The following is a 16,977-nucleotide window of genomic DNA, read 5'->3' as shown; positions in this document are numbered from 1 at the left end:
CCAAGGCATCTTTCTTGTTCAGTGACACACACATGAAATGTTGCACAATAACTATGGACCCTGACATGGCATTAAAGGGCTTTGGTCAGACAAACAATTTGAAAATGAAATACATTTGCATTTCGTCTGACCAACATAGCTCAGTAGCAAAGATCAAGAATACCCCATGGTTTTCAAGGACAGTAAGGAGTTTCTGATAAGGTACAGATAATTCAGCGAGCTTTTAGGCTGTGGTCAAGAGCTCTTCAGGGCCTGTCCAGCAGGCAGGAAGCTCTTCAAACACCCTGTTCACCAAGAGACTAGTCTGTCAGCCACAATTCAAATCTTTAGACAATAATGTCATTCTAAAACTCAAAGCGATCTCAAAAGGCAGTAACATTTCTGACATCGCTAAAATAATTTTTTAGTTCTTCAAAATATGGCTTTGCGGCCTCCCAGGTGGCGCAGTGGTCTAGGGCACTGCATCGCAGAGCTAGCTGTGCCACCAGAGACTCTGGGTTCGCGCCCATGCTCTGTCGCAGCCGGCCGCGACTGGGAGGTCCGTGGGGCGACGCACAATTGGCCTAGCGTCGTCCGGGTTAGGGAGGGTTTGGCCGGTAGGGATATCCTTGTCTCATCGCGCACCAGCGACTCCTGTGGCGGGCCGGGCGCAGTGCGCGCTAACCAAGGTCGCCAGGTGCACAGTGTTTCCTCTGACACATTGGTGCAGCTGGCTTCCGGGTTGGATGCGCGCTGTGTTAAGAAGCAGTGCGGCTTGGTTGGGTTTCGGAGGACGCATGACTTTTGACCTTCGTCTCTCCCGAGCCCGTACGGGAGTTGTAGCGATGAGACAAGATAGTAACTACTAATAATTGGATACTACGAAATTTGGGGGGGGGGGTTCAAAAATAAATAAATATGGATTTGTTTCATGTACTCTAACTTAAAATAAAATTCAGATCATCCATGCTAAAATAGTTGCCATATTTCATCTGAGTAGATGGCATGCCAGTAGTGTAACAAATCTCCTGATTAACTAACAGTAATATAATCCCTTATGTATCCTCCATGATACAAACAACCCTCTTGATTATCCATTTGTGTTACTTTTGATGTCAACATTTACTTGTCGTAAAAGATCAGTCTAAATTGTCAACTATGAGTCTAAATATCAGTCAATCTCCATGAAACCATTTGTTTCAGTCGGTGTACATTTGTGCAGACATAAAATTGTCTGTATTTGTGATAGGCTAACAATCAGTCTATTGCGTTTCCCCTACTACTCTTTCCCATTCTTCATCAATCCTCACTCCCTCCCCTCTTCCATCCCCCCTAATCCCTCAGCTATCGACAGCGCCACTCCCCTTGTTCTTATTGCGGCTGAGGGGGAAGGATGATTTGCTCTGGGTCTGGGTCATCTTGCTGGCCAGTACTGGGCCACTTCAGAGTCCACTCTCCTCTGCTCCTGCATGTCTAGCTTGTTGCCCAGCACCACTATGTTCACCTGTGGACAGATCATCTCATCCATTTAGCACAACCTCACATCACCTGTATATCAGCAAGTGTGGTGTGTAGATAAGAACTTTAGGACAAGACACACCCTAACGAATGTCGCCACACGTAGTACATAACCTGCTGGCTGTTGATGTGCGGTGGTGATTCAACACGTAGGACCATCAGGAAATTAACAAACAATAAAGGTGGCTGACGGTCTGCAGTCAGAGGCGATAGGACGGCCGTTCATCAGTAGGGTCTGTTTTGTCCTGAAGTCTTGTGCTGTTATTTAACTCGCCTACATGACACTGTGCTTTACAATTACCATTGAAATCGATGAAAGTCCTTACCTCTTTCTTATCACGGTAGCTGTCAATGTCTTTCTTGAGGGCCTCCATCCGTTTGAAGGACTCCTTACTGTCGATGCTGTAGACCAGGACAAAACCGTCCGCAAAGGAGAAGTAGTGGCGGGGGAACTCCAGACCATCACGAAGACCCCGGGTGTCGTAGAAGCGCACTTGCTCTCTGAGTGCCACGGTCCGTTTCTATGGAGCCAATATAGATATCCTCCAGGGTCTCCATGGGCTCTGAGCCTAGGGGGGGGGGGAGCACTTTGGGATATAAAATGGGACCAGATGATCTGTGTAGTCAAAACATCAACATTGTCGTTGATCTAGCTAGGTCTTACGAATTAATTGCTTACCCGCAATATGATTGGCATACAGCAGTTGCTCCAGGACAGCAGTCTTGCCAACGGCAGCCAGACCACACACCACCACTTTACAACTCTTGCCCATGATGATGATCAGTCTCTTGGCAACTCTGTAATTGAATAACAAGTCAGATGACAGATGTCTCTGCAGCTAGCAAAACACACACACACACACACACACACACACTTTTTTCTTACAAGTCATAGAGGTAGGATGTTTTCCCTCACGTAGCAGAACATGATATTATTAGGACCCGTAGCTAGCTAGCTAGCTACATGCTAACGTGTAGTGATATTGTCCATTGTTATGTTCGTACAAATAACTCAAATCAACATTTAATTTCCTTACAATCTTTTTACCTTTAAAATGTAAATACAGCGCTCCCGTAAATTCCAGACACCACTATCCAAAAATACTTCCTGTTTACAATGCTTACGTAACGTCTTCCTCACTACTTTTAGTAACTGAGACCTCTGGCGTCCGATGGTCGTAAGACTTGTTTGAGCCACAGCTGCAGAGGATGGAAGACATTAACATTTTCTATTTTAATAGAGCGAGCTAGTTCAACGTTACTCTATTTTTACTGACAAAATAGCCTGTCCGATCATGCATTGTTTTAACCTGGCTGGGGGCCTGTTTCTGCTTTCTTGCCAATGCCAACTCCTGGTGGGACAAAAACTATTGGGGGAAAAAAACATTTTAAAGTGAGACTTTACGGCCTATCTGCCACTTTCTGTCTGTAGCTTCCGAAGTGTTTGGCCTACACACTGATATGATGAAGGTGAGTCTCTCACGAACTCATACGTGTCGGTTGTTTTGATTTAGGACGTAAGCCTCACAACACTCGCCTGAAGGTAGCCCGGTACCAGTTAAAACAATTAATGGCAGTATATATGGAAGTAGTTTAGTGTCTAAAAAAAGGGTTAAATATGTGTGTAAAAAAATAGAATAAAAAGTTGCCTGATCTTTCTTATATATTAAGGGGAGACAATTCAAAACTTCATTTTGGCCTATGTTTTTCCATGTATAAATCTGTTATCCAATGTGTTTCTATGGGCTAATAGCAGTAAGGCCAAATTCAAGATGTTATTTTTGATACCTAAATTGGTCCTAAAATTCCAAATCGAATATCTAAATGATCCTTGGTATGACCATCTTAAACAATTAAATATGTTAGCTTAGTAGATGCTGGTGGACCTAAAAGGTATTGGGACTGCCAGGTTTCAGTTAAAAATACAGGACTAAATTTCAGTGATCGTCTTGTCTAGTTGTCAATCACCCCCCTCCCCTTCTCAGTCCCAGCAAAATGGCGACGGTTGATGACTGCGATGTGACTATGGATCCTGAAATGGAAATACTCAGCGACGAGGAATTGGAGAGGTACGTTGCGGGAAAATGTACAACAAATGTTACACTTTAGATTTGAGTGTTCTCGTGCCATTGTCATGTTATTATAATCTTGGTCTGGCTAGTGTTGGTTTGCTTTTGCTTTGTGTCACACGGGAATTAGGCCTTGCTAACCGGTTAGCCATTTCTCTTTTTGAAAAATCCATATCAACAAATAAAGTTGACTATCTGTTGTGTTAATGTTACCTAACCAAGAAAGTTAGTCACAGTTTGTAACAAAGTTTGCACCGTCGTGTGTCGTTATGGCTAGCTAACGTTAGCTTGCTATTGTACTAGCTAGTTGGCTAACTAACGTTAGCTAAGTAGCCGTTAGCTATGACGGTAGCAAAGCCTATGGTTAATGTTTTTGTTCTATATATTTTTTTTAACCAAATGTGTTGAGCTAATTATTTACTTAGCTAGCTAACATAACTGTTAGTATTGCTATGTACCCACGCACGACCCAGAAAAGTCCCCAAAATCTTGCCCCACTCTGCCCACTGATTGTCCTCGCTGAGTGACGTTCTTCCAGAATATTCTCAGGTCTTGATTACCTGAACGAGACAGCTATAAGTTAGGCTTTGCATGAGGTAACATACTATTGACTGACATAGTCTTCTTGGTATGCCTGAAGGGTGATCCATTTTTTAAATTTTTTTTTTTACTGTTAATGTATCCGAGGTTGTCAGCTAGGCCTAGCCAGATCCATATATTAATGACGCTGGGCCTAGCTAATATATTCCTACCACTAGTAATTCTCTCAGCTTTCCTCTTGGCAACAGTGGGGGCCAGAAGTTCAACAACCAACCAATGTGTTATGATCAGGTGATATAGGGGTAACCGTCCTGTTTCCTCAAGAACATTAACAAGGGCAAGGCATTGTCTTGGAAAATTGCCTTTTATTTTCAGTTTTGCTTCATTGTCAGCTTTCTTGCCCTGATTGTGATTTGAAGTGAAGCATGGTGAAGATGTTGGGCTGCAGGTAGCCTAGTGGTTAGGTCACTGTCCCAACACTAAGGTTCGCTGGTTCGAATCCCTGAGCTGACAAGGTAAAAATCTGCCACTCTTGTAAATAAGAATTTGTTCTTAACTTTTTTGTTCTTAGTTAAATAAATAAAGATTCCAAGAAAATGGCAGTTGCCCTCTTCCTGGCTTGTCTTGCCATGTGCTCCCTGGTGATCTGCCTCTGTATTTCCCACTGAGCTCAGATAGCTGCTCTGTTTGTGAGCTGTGGCCACTACCTCTATTTCCATTGGCTGAGACCCCTCACTGCCTGCTGGTATGGCTCTTTCTATGTTTAGATGATTTTCACAGCTCCTTAATCCCTCTCCCACCTGCACACCAAGGTTAACTCTTCCAGTATACATGTTTGGAAATAGTAGAATTCCTGAACACTACTGGTCTATCATTAGCCCTGGTCTACAACCAGAGTGAATTATCATTTAAAGAAGACCTTTCATCCTAGTATTGTCTCTTGTCTGTGTGTTTTGCTTGTCAGCAGTTATGTATAATATGCAGTATCATGTAATATCCTACCTCCTTGCAGTCTGCGACACAGGCTGGGATGAAGTTGTTGATTACTCACAAATGCACCTAGAGGTTTTCCTCTAAGTACTTTTTCACATTTACTTGGTCTATTTTGTCTCTGTGGATGATACAGTATGACCTGTTAGGGATGGGAATTTGACCTTTCTTTTTTGACCGAGTACTTAATTTTTTTTTTTTTTGTACACTAATCCTAACTGCTAAATTTGATAATTTATTATTCAGTCAATAAAATAAAAAGTGGCATTTATGATTTATTTATTGAATCTGTAATACCAACTGGTTATATTATATCATGGAACCCAATCTTCAAAAAGGTAGTAACCTCAGCTGTGTGGCACTTGCATGTAGAAGCCTATGGCTGTGCAATGTCATAGCCTTGTTGTGTTTAATTTAGAAGACAAGCCGCTATTATTTCCCAAGCCCTTATCACAGTCGACACCTATTTTATAGTAAAAAAAACATGATGTAATATAAAAATGGAACAGAATAATGCAAAGTGATTTGCATCTCGCGTCTGGACCTGTTGTTCTCAGTGACAATTTGAAACAGGACTCAATTTGGCTAGTTGAAAAAAAGTATTAATGGTTACAAAACCATATGTGTACTTTTAGTTTATTATGCCTGTTCCTTGGAATTTTCTAAATGGATGAACAATTCTACATTGAACACTGCATGTGGATGTGTTTTGGCCAGGGCATCTGTTTGGTGAGTAGGCGTAATGATTCTGATAAAAAAAAATATGCTCTGTCTTACTCAAACTAATGTTTTGGCAGGTTCTACACTGAAAATGTCTATCGACTTCTAATTGCAAAGTAAGGTCAACACTAACGGTAGTTGCCACAAAGTTAAACCCTACCAGTTTCCACAATTTTGCTCTGGAAAATCAATTTTAAACCCAACCCTTAACCACAGTATTTTTTTTAGGGGGTCGGTCAGCTTTAATATTGCATATAGATTGTAACTATCAATGTAATTGTCTGCATCATTTCCAATGCCCCATATATTTTTTCAAATATATTTTACTTTATTATTTTCTCCTAACCCTACCTCTCCTAATTGGAGTAAACTAATGGATAACAACACACTGACAGTGTCGTTGAATTTTGGTACACCGGAATTGCATTAATTTCCAATGAAAAGCTGCGTTTGCCTTGCAGCATTGCATTGCAGAGGCTGTTGCAGTGCATTCTGTGTGGTGCATACGTTGGATTTATCAAACATCCAACGTATGCGTCAAACTGTATGCGCAGACTGCTTGACAGAAATGGTAGCAGAAGGTGAACGTTGAACTTTTGTTGCATACATATCCAGAGGATGCTGCATACTATTTAGCACAATGAGGCTGTCGGTGTGTTTGAGGTGTTAGGCTTCTACTTCCAGCTTACACATACTATATACACTGCTCAAAAAAATAAAGGGAACACTAAAATAACACATCCTAGATCTGAATGAATGAAATATTCTTATCAAATACTTTTTCTTTACATAGTTGAATGTCCTGACAACAAAGTCACACAAATTATCAATGGAGGTCTGGATTTGGAGTCACACTCAGAATTAAAGTGGAAAACCACACTACAGGCTGATCCAACTTTGATGTAATGTCCTTAAAACAAGTCAATGAGGCTCAGTAGTGTGTGTGGCCTCCACGTGCCTGTATGACCTCCCTACAACGCCTGGGCATGCTCCTGATGAGATGGCGGATGGTCTCCTGAGGGATCTCCTCCCAGACCTGGACTAAAGCATCCGCCAACTCCTGGACAGTCTGTGGTGCAACGTGGCGTTGGTGGATGGAGTGAGACATGATGTCCCAGATGTGCTCAATTGGATTCAGGTCTGGGGAACGGGTGGGCCAGTCCATAGCATCAATGCCTTCCTCTTGCAAGAACTGCTGACACACTTCAGCCACATGAGGTCTAGCATTGTCTTGCATTAGGAGGAACCCAGGGCCAACCGCACCAGCACATGGTCTCACGAGGGGTCTGAGGATCTTATCACGGTACCTAATGGCAGTCAGGCTACCTCTGGCGAGCACATGGAGGCCCCCCCAAAGAAATGCCACCTCACACCATGACTGACCCACCGCCAAACCGGTCATGCTGGAGGATGTTGCAGGCAGCAGAACGTTCTCCACGGCGTCTCCAGACACTGTCACGTCTGTCACAGTGTGAACCTGCTTTCATCTGTGAAGAGCACAGGGCGCCAGTGGCAAATTTGCCAATCTTGGTGTTCTCTGGCAAATGCCAAACGTCCTGCACGGTGTTCGGCTGTAAGCACAACCCCCACCTGTGGACGTCGGGCCCTCATACCACCCTCATGGAGTCTGTTTCTGACCGTTTGAGCAGACACATGCACATTTGTGGCCTGCTGGAGGTCATTTTGCAGGGCTCTGGCAGTGATCCTCCTGCTCCTCCTTGCACAAAGGCAGAGGTAGCGGTCCTGCTGCTGGGTTGTTGGCCTCCTCTACATCTCCTGGTAGCGCCTCCATGCTCTGGACACTACGCTGACAGACACAGCAAACCTTCTTGCCACAGCTCGCATTGATGTGCCATCCTGGATGAGCTGCACTACCTGAGCCACTTGTGTGGGTTGTAGACTCCGTCTCATGCTACCACTAGAGTAAAAGCACCGCCAGCATTCAAAAGTGACCAAAACATCAGCCAGGAAGCATAGGAACTGAGAAGTGGTCTGTGGTCCCCACCTGCAGAACCACTCCTTTATTGGGGGTGTCTTGCTAATTGCCTATAATTTCCACCTGTTGTCTATTCCATATGCACAACAGCATGTGAAATTTATTGTCAATCAGTGTTGCTTCCTAAGTGGACAGTTTGATTTCACAGAAGTGTGATTGACTTGGAGTTACATTGTGTTGTTTAAGTGTTCCCTTTATTTTTTTGAGCAGTGTACATTTTACGGACACATTCTATTTTAGTATTATCTTTTGTTTGTTTTTAATCACATCCTTCAGCTACCCTCAACCATTCCCATCTATCTCTGAAGACCATCCCCTTTTTCTTCTATTTGCCATATATTTTTCAGCTGTAATGTTTCCCAGAAGTTCTGAACCTTTCTATTCCGTTCTACAGAATATAATTTAAATGTAAAAGTTTGCTCAAAGTATTATTGATCGGTTGACTGACTTTTTAAATCACCCAGTAGTGCTATTTGCAGAGTTAGCTCTGGGTAAATGTTGCAATTCTTCATCCATTCCTGGAATGTGACCAAAAACAATCTACATGTGGACAGTACCAAAACAAATGATCTAATGACTCTCTTCGAAGCGAAATCTGCACAGCTGGGATGGTTGTAACCCCTATATGTATGTGTGTGTATTGGTTGCAATACACTTTTATAATTTTAATAAAACAATTCTAAGTTTTGAATCCAATGCTGTTTTGTGTATCAGTTTTTGCCATGGAATCGGTACATCAAATCTTTCCCTCTTGCAATCTTGGGCCAAAAGACAAGTACCTTACTTTTCCCCCTTCTACTTCGCTCTTCTGTTTTTGCGCTAAGGCTGCAATTAGTTGGTTGTAGTTTTGGATTTGGCAGACATTCCATTATTTTTGCTAGCTGCATGTATGACAACACCACTCTTATTTATGATAGAATTAACAAGAAATTATACATTAAAAAAATATTAAACTAAAAACAGGTTTTGAATTTTTTTTAAATCATCTATTAGGATATTTCAGTTTAACCATATTTGTTCTGTCTTTTCTGGTGGATTAAACAGAAATTGCAACTTTCTAAGGATTGTTTTAAAAATAGCAATATTTTGGAGTTCATTTCATTTTCAAATAACCAAAAGTGAGAATAAATGGGAAAAGGCCACTCTGTTCACGGTATGCCTAACCTTAAATTAAGACCAAATAGCTCATTTTATTTATGAATTTTTACAATATAGACAATTTTGGCTGTGGTAACTTGTGACAACCACAAAGTAGCCTAAGTGGAAAGTTGTGCAATTATTCCAAAACGCATGTGTAGAGGGGGAGGTCCGAATGCAATTGAGTGAGACACTGAGGGGAAAGGGAATTTAGGGAGCAGAACTGTGATTATTTTTCCTTTTGTACGTGTGTGTCCCACAAATCGAACACTCGCGTCAAAGCAAATGAATATTGTCTTCAAGATGAAATTGATCAAATAGTTTTACAGTATTTGGAAAAAAAAGTGATCTCTGGTTAAAGATGGAGTTTTGATGTCAGTTTGAGTACCCGATTAGTCATGCCCGTCCCTACATCCTGTCATTATGCAGTTTTACTCAGAACTCTCTCTTGGGTAATGTCAACAAATGGCCTCATTGTCAAGCTCTTTCTGTCTTTTATTTCTCTGTCATCCAGGGAAGCGGAGAGCTTCAAGGAGCAAGGTAATGCCTACTACATCAAGAAGGATTACTCTGAAGCATTCAACTACTACACCAAGGCCATAGGTAAGAATTCATCAGTGATATCAACTGCAAAGAATATCCTCTTTATAGAGAGGGGTAACATCCTTGTTTTCTGTGGGGGAGAGGATCATCTATTCTTGTTAACGACAGTGAGTGATTTTTATTTATTTTTCCAATGTGTTCTCGACAGACATGTGTCCTAAGAATGCCAGTTACTATGGAAACCGGGCGGCCACGCTGATGATGCTGAGCCGGCACAGAGAGGCGCTGGAGGACTCCCAGCAGGCAGTGCGGCTCGACGACACTTTCATGAAGGTAGGGTCCGCCACCAGGCGTAGCAGGCCTTGAATACCCAGCTAGCTCCTAGGCAGACAAGTTAGTCAGACTTTCCGGTTTGTCTCATCTCATAATATGTTTGGCAGTTGGATGAGTACAACGGTAAGGTAATGGAAAGATCTGAGTCATGGTTTGTGGGTGGGTCTCCTCCCTGCCTGTGTCAGTGTTCCTGCCTGTTAACTGTGATTCAACTTTCCCACAGGGTCATCTACGGGAGGGGAAGTGCCACTTGTCCCTGGGCAACGCTATGGCAGCCAGCCGCTGTTTCCACAGGGTTCTAGAACTGGAGCCTGACAACAGCCAGGCACAGCAGGAGGTGGGTCAGACAGTCTGTCTGGCAGACTAGGTCCTAACAGCATTGCATTGTAAAGAGCTAATTGCTCTACAGTAGTTGAAATCCTTTAACTGTGACAGATATTCCATGAGTTTTGCTTAGATTGAGAAAAACATCATGCCGTGTAGTGGCTTCCTTATATAAAAGCAAAAGTTTGATTTCAAGTTTGGATCTATTTTCAGGTAAAGAATGCAGATTCCGTCCTGGAGTATGAAAAGATGGCTGAAATAGGATTTGAAAAGCATGACTTCAGGATGGTAGGCTCTTGGCTGCATGTTGTCTTTTATCAAGCAGATTGTTATCCTTATCTGGGGGAATGGGCAGATTGGTGCTAGATTTGATAGGACCATGTTTCTCTCTCTCTGGACTATGCAGGTTGTGTTCTGCATGGACCGTGCCTTGGAGTCGGCCTCAGCCTGCCATCGGTTCAAGGTGCTGAAAGCAGAGTGTCTGGCCATGCTTGGGCGTTACCCAGAGGCCCAGTCGGTAGCCAGGTAAAGAAGACATTGTTGAAAACCATTTAAATAAAGGCAATTTCCCAAGCTGATGCACACCATTGGACATGTGTGTTGTCATGTAAGACTTGTTTCTTTGTCGTCCTCTCAGTGATATCCTGCGGATGGATGCTACTAATGGCGATGCCCTGTACGTCCGTGGTCTCTGTCTGTACTATGAGGACTGTATTGACAAGGCTGTCCAGTTCTTTGTCCAGGCCTTGCGCATGGCCCCTGACCATGAGAAGGCTCGCCTGGCCTGCAGAGTGAGTCCTCCATCCACCTGCCACCAGGACTCTAGCCCTGCAATTAGGCTCAACTAACCTGCCTAATAATTATGCTAATGTGGACTAATTGCCTCCACCCTTACCTTTTTGTAAGAAGTAGCCACAGAGCACTTTAACCAATTCTGTCTCCACTAGAGGTCGACCAATTAATAGGAATGGCCGATTTAATTAGGGCCGATTTTCAAGTTTTCATAACAATCGGAAATTGATATATTTGGGCGCCGATATAAAAAAACATTTAAAAAATGTGTATACCTTTTATTTACCTAGGCAAATCAGTTAAGAACACATTCTTATTTTCATTGACGGCCTAGGAAAGGTGGGTTAACTGTCTCATTCAGGGGCAGAACGGCAGATTTTTCACCTTGTCAGCTCGGGGGGGATCCAATCTTGCAATCTTACAGTTAACTAGTCCAACGCAATAACGACCTGCCTCTCTCTCGTTGCACTCTACAAGGAGACTGCCTGTTACGCGAATGCAGTAAGCCAAGGTAAGTTGCTTGCTAGCATTAAACTTATCTTATAAAAAACAATCAATCATCACTAGTTAACTACACATGGTTGATGATATTACTAGATATTATCTAGCGTGTCCTGCGTTGCATATAATCTGACTGAGCATACAAGTATCTGACTGAGCGGTGGTAGGCAGAAGCAGCAGCGTAAACATTCATTCAAACAGCACTTTCGTGCATTTTGCCAGCAGCTCTTCGTTGTGCGTCAAGCATTGCGCTGTTTATGACTTCAAGCCTATCAACTCCCGAGATGAGGCTGGTGTAACCGAACTGAAATGGCTAGCTAGTTAGCGCGCTAATAGCGTTTCAAATGTCACTCGCTCTGAGCCTTCTAGTAGTTGTTCCCCTTGCTCTGCATGGGTAGCGCTGCTTCGATGGTGGCTGTTGTCGTTGTGTTCCTGGTTCGAGCCCAAGGAGGAGCGAGGAGAGGGACGGAAGCTATACTGTTACACTGGCAATATTAAAGTGCCAATAAGAACCTCCAATAGTCAAAGGTTAATGAAATACAAATGGTAATGAGTGAAATAGTCCTATAATAACTACAACCTAAAACTTATTACCTGGGAATATTGAAGACTCATGTTAAAAGGAACCACCAGCTTTCGTATGTTCTCATGTTCTGACCAAGGAACTTAAATGTTAGCTTTCTTACATAGCACATATTGCACTTTTACTTCTCCAACACTTTGATTTTGCATTATTTAAACCAAATTGAACATGTTTCATTATTTATTTGAGGCTATTTTATTGATGTATTAAGTGTTCATTCAGTATTGTTGTAATTGTCATTATTACAAATAAATAAAAACCGGCCGATTAATCGGTATCTGCTTTTGGGGGGCACCCAATAATCGGTATCGGCGTTGAAAAATCATAATCGGTCGACCTCTAGTCTCCACTACTGGCTTGCTGACACATTAAGTTTGCAGAGGTTGCTAAGTACTCTCTCTTTTCCACCCAGAATGCCAAAGCACTCAAAGCCAAGAAGGAAGATGGGAACCAGGCCTTCAAGGATGGGAACTATGATGTGGCCTACGAGCTGTACTCTGAGGCCCTGACTATAGACCCCAACAACATCAAAACCAATGCTAAGCTCTTCTGTAACAGGGGCACTGTGGGATCTAAGGTGAGGCTCAAACACACAGCACCAGGAGGAGAACCCCTCTCATCTGCCATATTGTCTTGTCTTATGCAGCCATGGTGTTTCTGACATTTTGGTCCCCAGTTCACTTCGGCCTATTATTAATATTTTAGTCTTCATTGAAAGGCTCTCTGTTCGCTTGCAAAGGAGGTATTGTTGTTTTATATTACACTGTGGTTGTTTTGCCTTTTCAGCCAGGCAGCTGATATTTGATACATTTAGGTCCCTATAAAATGTGTGCATTTTTTGTTGTTGCCTGATTCCGTTTAGTGTTTTCCCAAATTCAGTTTTGTTTTTCCAGGGTTTGGTTTTTTCCTTCAGGTTTTCGCTCTCTAAATCACACTTGATATAACATCCAAATGTATTTATTATTGTCCACAACCATGCTTAAACCACATTTGGGTATACTTACCCTTTAATTCAACTGTGCAAAGCTAGGGACCTTTTTGGTCACAATGTTTTCTGTAGCGCTCATATGATTGCAGAGTTTGTAAAACAAATGGCCGCTGGATTGATAATCCATGATATTATTCTGCCAGGTAGGCAGGCGTAGGCTACTTTGTGTGTTTAATATTTTAAATGTATGTTTTTGGGAAAGCCTTTCCATATACCAGAAGATGGTTGTTGTGATATTAGCATCATCACTAACGACTACACAAAGTGGTAGACCCGCACACACGGGCATTCCTGAGCCGTTGCCTCTTCAGAGAAAGTTAAAGGAAAATATGAATCACTGATGCATGTCTTGGACAAATTAATGCATTTGCTAATAAGTTCAATATATTTAGTTGATTTCCTAATAAGTAAAATACATTTGAGTGTTGTTGAATTCTGTTAATGTCTGGATTCTGTGATTCCACACAAATTCTTTGCAAAACAGATTTTTAAAAGGCCTTATACCTGTATAACTCTGCTCAAAATGTGTCCTGGCAGCATGTGTAGCTTGTTAGATTGTAAATCCTCCAGGAAGTCACTCATATGGACCAATGTAGCGCTACAGTACTGGCTGTGAAGGTGGCCTTCTGCATGGGCACCCGCATACTCACTCACTCTCTCACTCACACGTGCGCACATACTAACAATGCATGCCACAAACTCGCACACACCTCTCATACAGTGAGGCCTCTCTTACTGTGTGTATTTTTAGCAGTGCTCTGCACTTTGCTTCATTTTCTCCATCTAGAACTAGGCCAGCATCTTTTCTTTTTTTGGCTTGTGCTTTTTTGCACATTCCCCAGTCCTCTTACTCTCTCTTATTTCCCCAAAGCTGAAAAAAATAGACCAGGCCATTGAAGACTGCACAAAGGCAGTTAAGCTGGATGAGACCTACATCAAGGCCTATTTACGGAGAGCACAGTGGTACGTCAATCTACCTTAGTTTCCTAGCAATATGTCTGTAGTTCTTATTATTAGAGAGCAAGCAAGAATATGGATATTCATTGGATATGGTTATGATCCCTCGAGCTTGTTTCTATATATCTCTGTGTGTTCAGTTACATGGACAAGGAGGAGTACGATGAGGCTGTGAGGGATTATGAGAAGGTCTACCAGACAGAGAAAACAAAAGGTATGTCTGTCTCAATGGTGTGACTCAACCACCCCTCTCTCCATCCCAGCCACCACGCTACCTCTCTGTCTGGGTCCTGTTGCTTCACACTCCTGTTTTTCCCCCCACACCCTGTTATGATGCAGTGTCTCATGTGTCGTTCTCTAAGGGGTGGAATTACTGTATAGCTCCTCCTGCTGTTACGGTGCTCTAACTGCTCTTGGTTATTAATACTATCTTTGTCGTCTCACTCTTAACTCCTTTCCTTAGAACACAAGCACCTCCTGAAGAATGCACAGTTGGAGCTGAAGAAGAGCAAGCGAAAAGATTACTACAAGGTGCTAGGAGTGGACAAGAACGCCACAGAGGACGAGATCAAGAAGGCTTACCGTAAACGGGCCCTCATGCACCATCCAGGTAGCTAAGAGAGCCCATTTCTCAGTTCAACTATCCAGTCTATTTTACTAATATAACAAAATAAGTGTCAGGAGATGTATTTCTATGCAAAGGGGAAATAAACATTGAACTTTTCCCCTGACTGACGGCCCTGGTTTGTCTGTCTCTCTCTCTCAGACCGTCACAGCTCGGCCAGTGCTGAGATTCAGAAGGAAGAGGAGAAGAAGTTTAAGGAGGTGGGCGAGGCGTTCACCGTGTTGTCTGACCCCAAGAAGAAATCCCGCTACGACAGTGGTCACGATCTGGAGGACGACACGGGCAACATGGGAGGTGAGGGCTGGAGATCAGCCGGGGGGGGAAGGGGCTGAAACTGCTAGAATGCAAAAAAATAAAAAATTCACTACAACGCTGGCTGCTCCTCTGTGCTGTTTCGTCAACAATAACGAAGGTGCTGGGGTGAAATGTGGTGCCGCCACCCCCCCATTTCAGCTTTAACAGGGACTAAATTAATATTACTTGATTTAAACATCAACTGGGTTCAGCCATTTGTATTTCAGAGCTGTAAATGGGTGTTTACCACTTTAGTTTTGTGAATTTGTGCTGAGATTGTACTGGCTGATACCCTCAGCTGTGATGTTGATCCTCATAATGTGTTTCTGTCCCCAGCAGATTTTGACGCCAACAACATTTTCAAGGCATTCTTTGGTGGTGGAGGTGGCCAGGGCTATAGTTTCGAAGCTAATCAATGTATGTATACAAACAGCTGTAGGACACAACAGTACTTTTTAAAAACGATTTAACAAATAATAAATTCACAATTCAGCCTATTTCAGATTCTGTTGAATAATATACACTTTTTTGTTTTGTGTTGTAGCATCCGGACCAGGAAATTTTTTCTTCCAGTTTGGTTAATTGGAGGATCCTAGTACTTATACAGTAGCTCAATCATGGACTCTATTCAAATGGATTCACCCCCCAACTCGACCCTCATTTTTAATTTGTCTGGCTGTTCCTCAGTTGGACTCTGTCATTACCTGAACGAATAATGCTGTCAAATCACATCATGCAACAAACGAATGACGCAAGGATCCATTGAAGACTAATACTATTTTGATATTTGGTTTAATTTTGTCAAACAATAAAAACATTGAAATTCAAATTTGTATAAAAAGAATGTTGGCCCAAACAAGTATGACTCATAATGGAACTATTAAACGGGACTGTGCAGGTATCTGGCCTTCTGAAGGCTCAGGCCAAGATGTGACTGCCTCATCTTGAAATCTGAGAAGAACCTGGGGACCTACAAACCTCCTACATTTGACCTACTGTCCAAGCTGTATTCAAAGCATGCATATATTGCCCAGTATTTAATGGTGCAAAATTCCATGGGAAACTGAACAACTTGTTGTGTGGGCAGCCTACTTTATACCCAACAACCAAAAGATGACTTAGCAGCTGTGGATGATTGCTTAATGAAAGTTGTCTCCATTTCATGTTATATGAACAGTTAATTATTTTCCATAACAGCCTGGGGTAAATAGAGTTAAATCCATAAACTACTGCTTAAGTACAGTCAGATGGCTGTGCTGGTGTACTATGCCAGGCCTGTTGACATCTTGTGGTAAGCTTCCTCGCCACAGGTTTTATGTTTGATGTTGCCATTCACCGGTTGCTACATTGTACATTTTACTGGAATGTAAAGTGTTTATTTGTGTTGATAGTTTGACCGTTTTCTTATTTTTTTTAATGTATATTTATTGTAAATTGGCTGTCTGAGCCACTACCAGGAGATGAGGATGCTCCTCTATTATGGAAAAGACTGAAAAGGGGCACCAACGAACAACATCCTTTTGGCACAAACTCAGGAAATGAATTTGGTTGTGCTTGCCATTTTATAAGATACTGTGTGGACATCTATATATTTAACTGGCTGTGTACCCTAGTATGCTGAACTTGAGCAACCACTCAGTCAACTAGTACAGTAAGTATCATCTCACTCACAGCACACATAATGCATACGGTCTGATTGGGGTTATCTAGAACGTGCCTAGGCAAGCTGTCAAATGAGTTAACATCTTATTTTCCCCATGCTGTTTAAAAGTATACCCTAGTATAATGTATAGGTTGTCTCTGGGCTATGACCCTAGCAGTATTAAACTATTCAGGCCTGAGTTCCAATGCCCTGTGTAAATTATGCCGCTAATATAAAGAGCTCATCATACAATTGCTATGCCATTATGGATGGTAGAGGTTTTGATCTTATTTTTAAGATCTCTTGGTGCACTTTTAAGAGGAAGGCATCCCCATCCTGGACTTGCTATCATGAAGCCCTCAACAGTCTTGACTATGGAGTCTTTATCAAACAGCCATGTAAATAAAGTAGGCCTCTTGTTCCCCCCTTCACCCTTCAAATGTCCC

At 42.4% G+C, this 16,977-nt stretch overlaps 1 protein-coding gene and 1 pseudogene across 2 annotated transcripts; one reads left to right on the top strand and one right to left on the bottom strand.

Annotated features, from left to right (window-relative positions):
• Positions 1-827: 827 nt before the first annotated feature.
• LOC112258651 lies at positions 828-2,523 on the bottom strand (annotated as a pseudogene).
• Positions 2,524-2,696: 173 nt separating this feature from the next.
• dnajc7 (DnaJ (Hsp40) homolog, subfamily C, member 7) lies at positions 2,697-16,962 on the top strand. 2 transcript variants are annotated; one of them, XM_024433162.2, is made up of 15 exons: positions 2,697-2,967; positions 3,483-3,566; positions 9,464-9,552; positions 9,701-9,825; positions 10,049-10,162; positions 10,363-10,437; positions 10,556-10,674; positions 10,787-10,940; positions 12,438-12,602; positions 13,885-13,976; positions 14,111-14,184; positions 14,434-14,580; positions 14,737-14,889; positions 15,226-15,306; positions 15,434-16,962. In XM_024433162.2, the coding sequence occupies exons 2-15, from the start codon at positions 3,493-3,495 to the stop codon at positions 15,469-15,471; spliced, it is 1,500 nt and encodes a 499-aa protein (XP_024288930.1). In that variant the 5' UTR covers positions 2,697-2,967; positions 3,483-3,492; the 3' UTR covers positions 15,472-16,962. The 2 variants fall into 2 exon arrangements, with proteins under 2 accessions (XP_024288930.1, XP_024288931.1); XM_024433163.2 differs by having other exon boundaries at positions 2,699-2,967; positions 15,229-15,306.
• The last annotated feature ends 15 nt before the right edge of the window (positions 16,963-16,977 follow it).

This window comes from Oncorhynchus tshawytscha, linkage group LG09 (assembly GCF_018296145.1).
Source record: "Oncorhynchus tshawytscha isolate Ot180627B linkage group LG09, Otsh_v2.0, whole genome shotgun sequence".
In the NCBI taxonomy this organism is placed as follows: domain Eukaryota; kingdom Metazoa; phylum Chordata; class Actinopteri; order Salmoniformes; family Salmonidae; genus Oncorhynchus; species Oncorhynchus tshawytscha.
The sequence above is the reverse complement of the archived record's forward strand: the minus strand, read 5'-3'. Positions and strand labels throughout refer to the sequence as shown.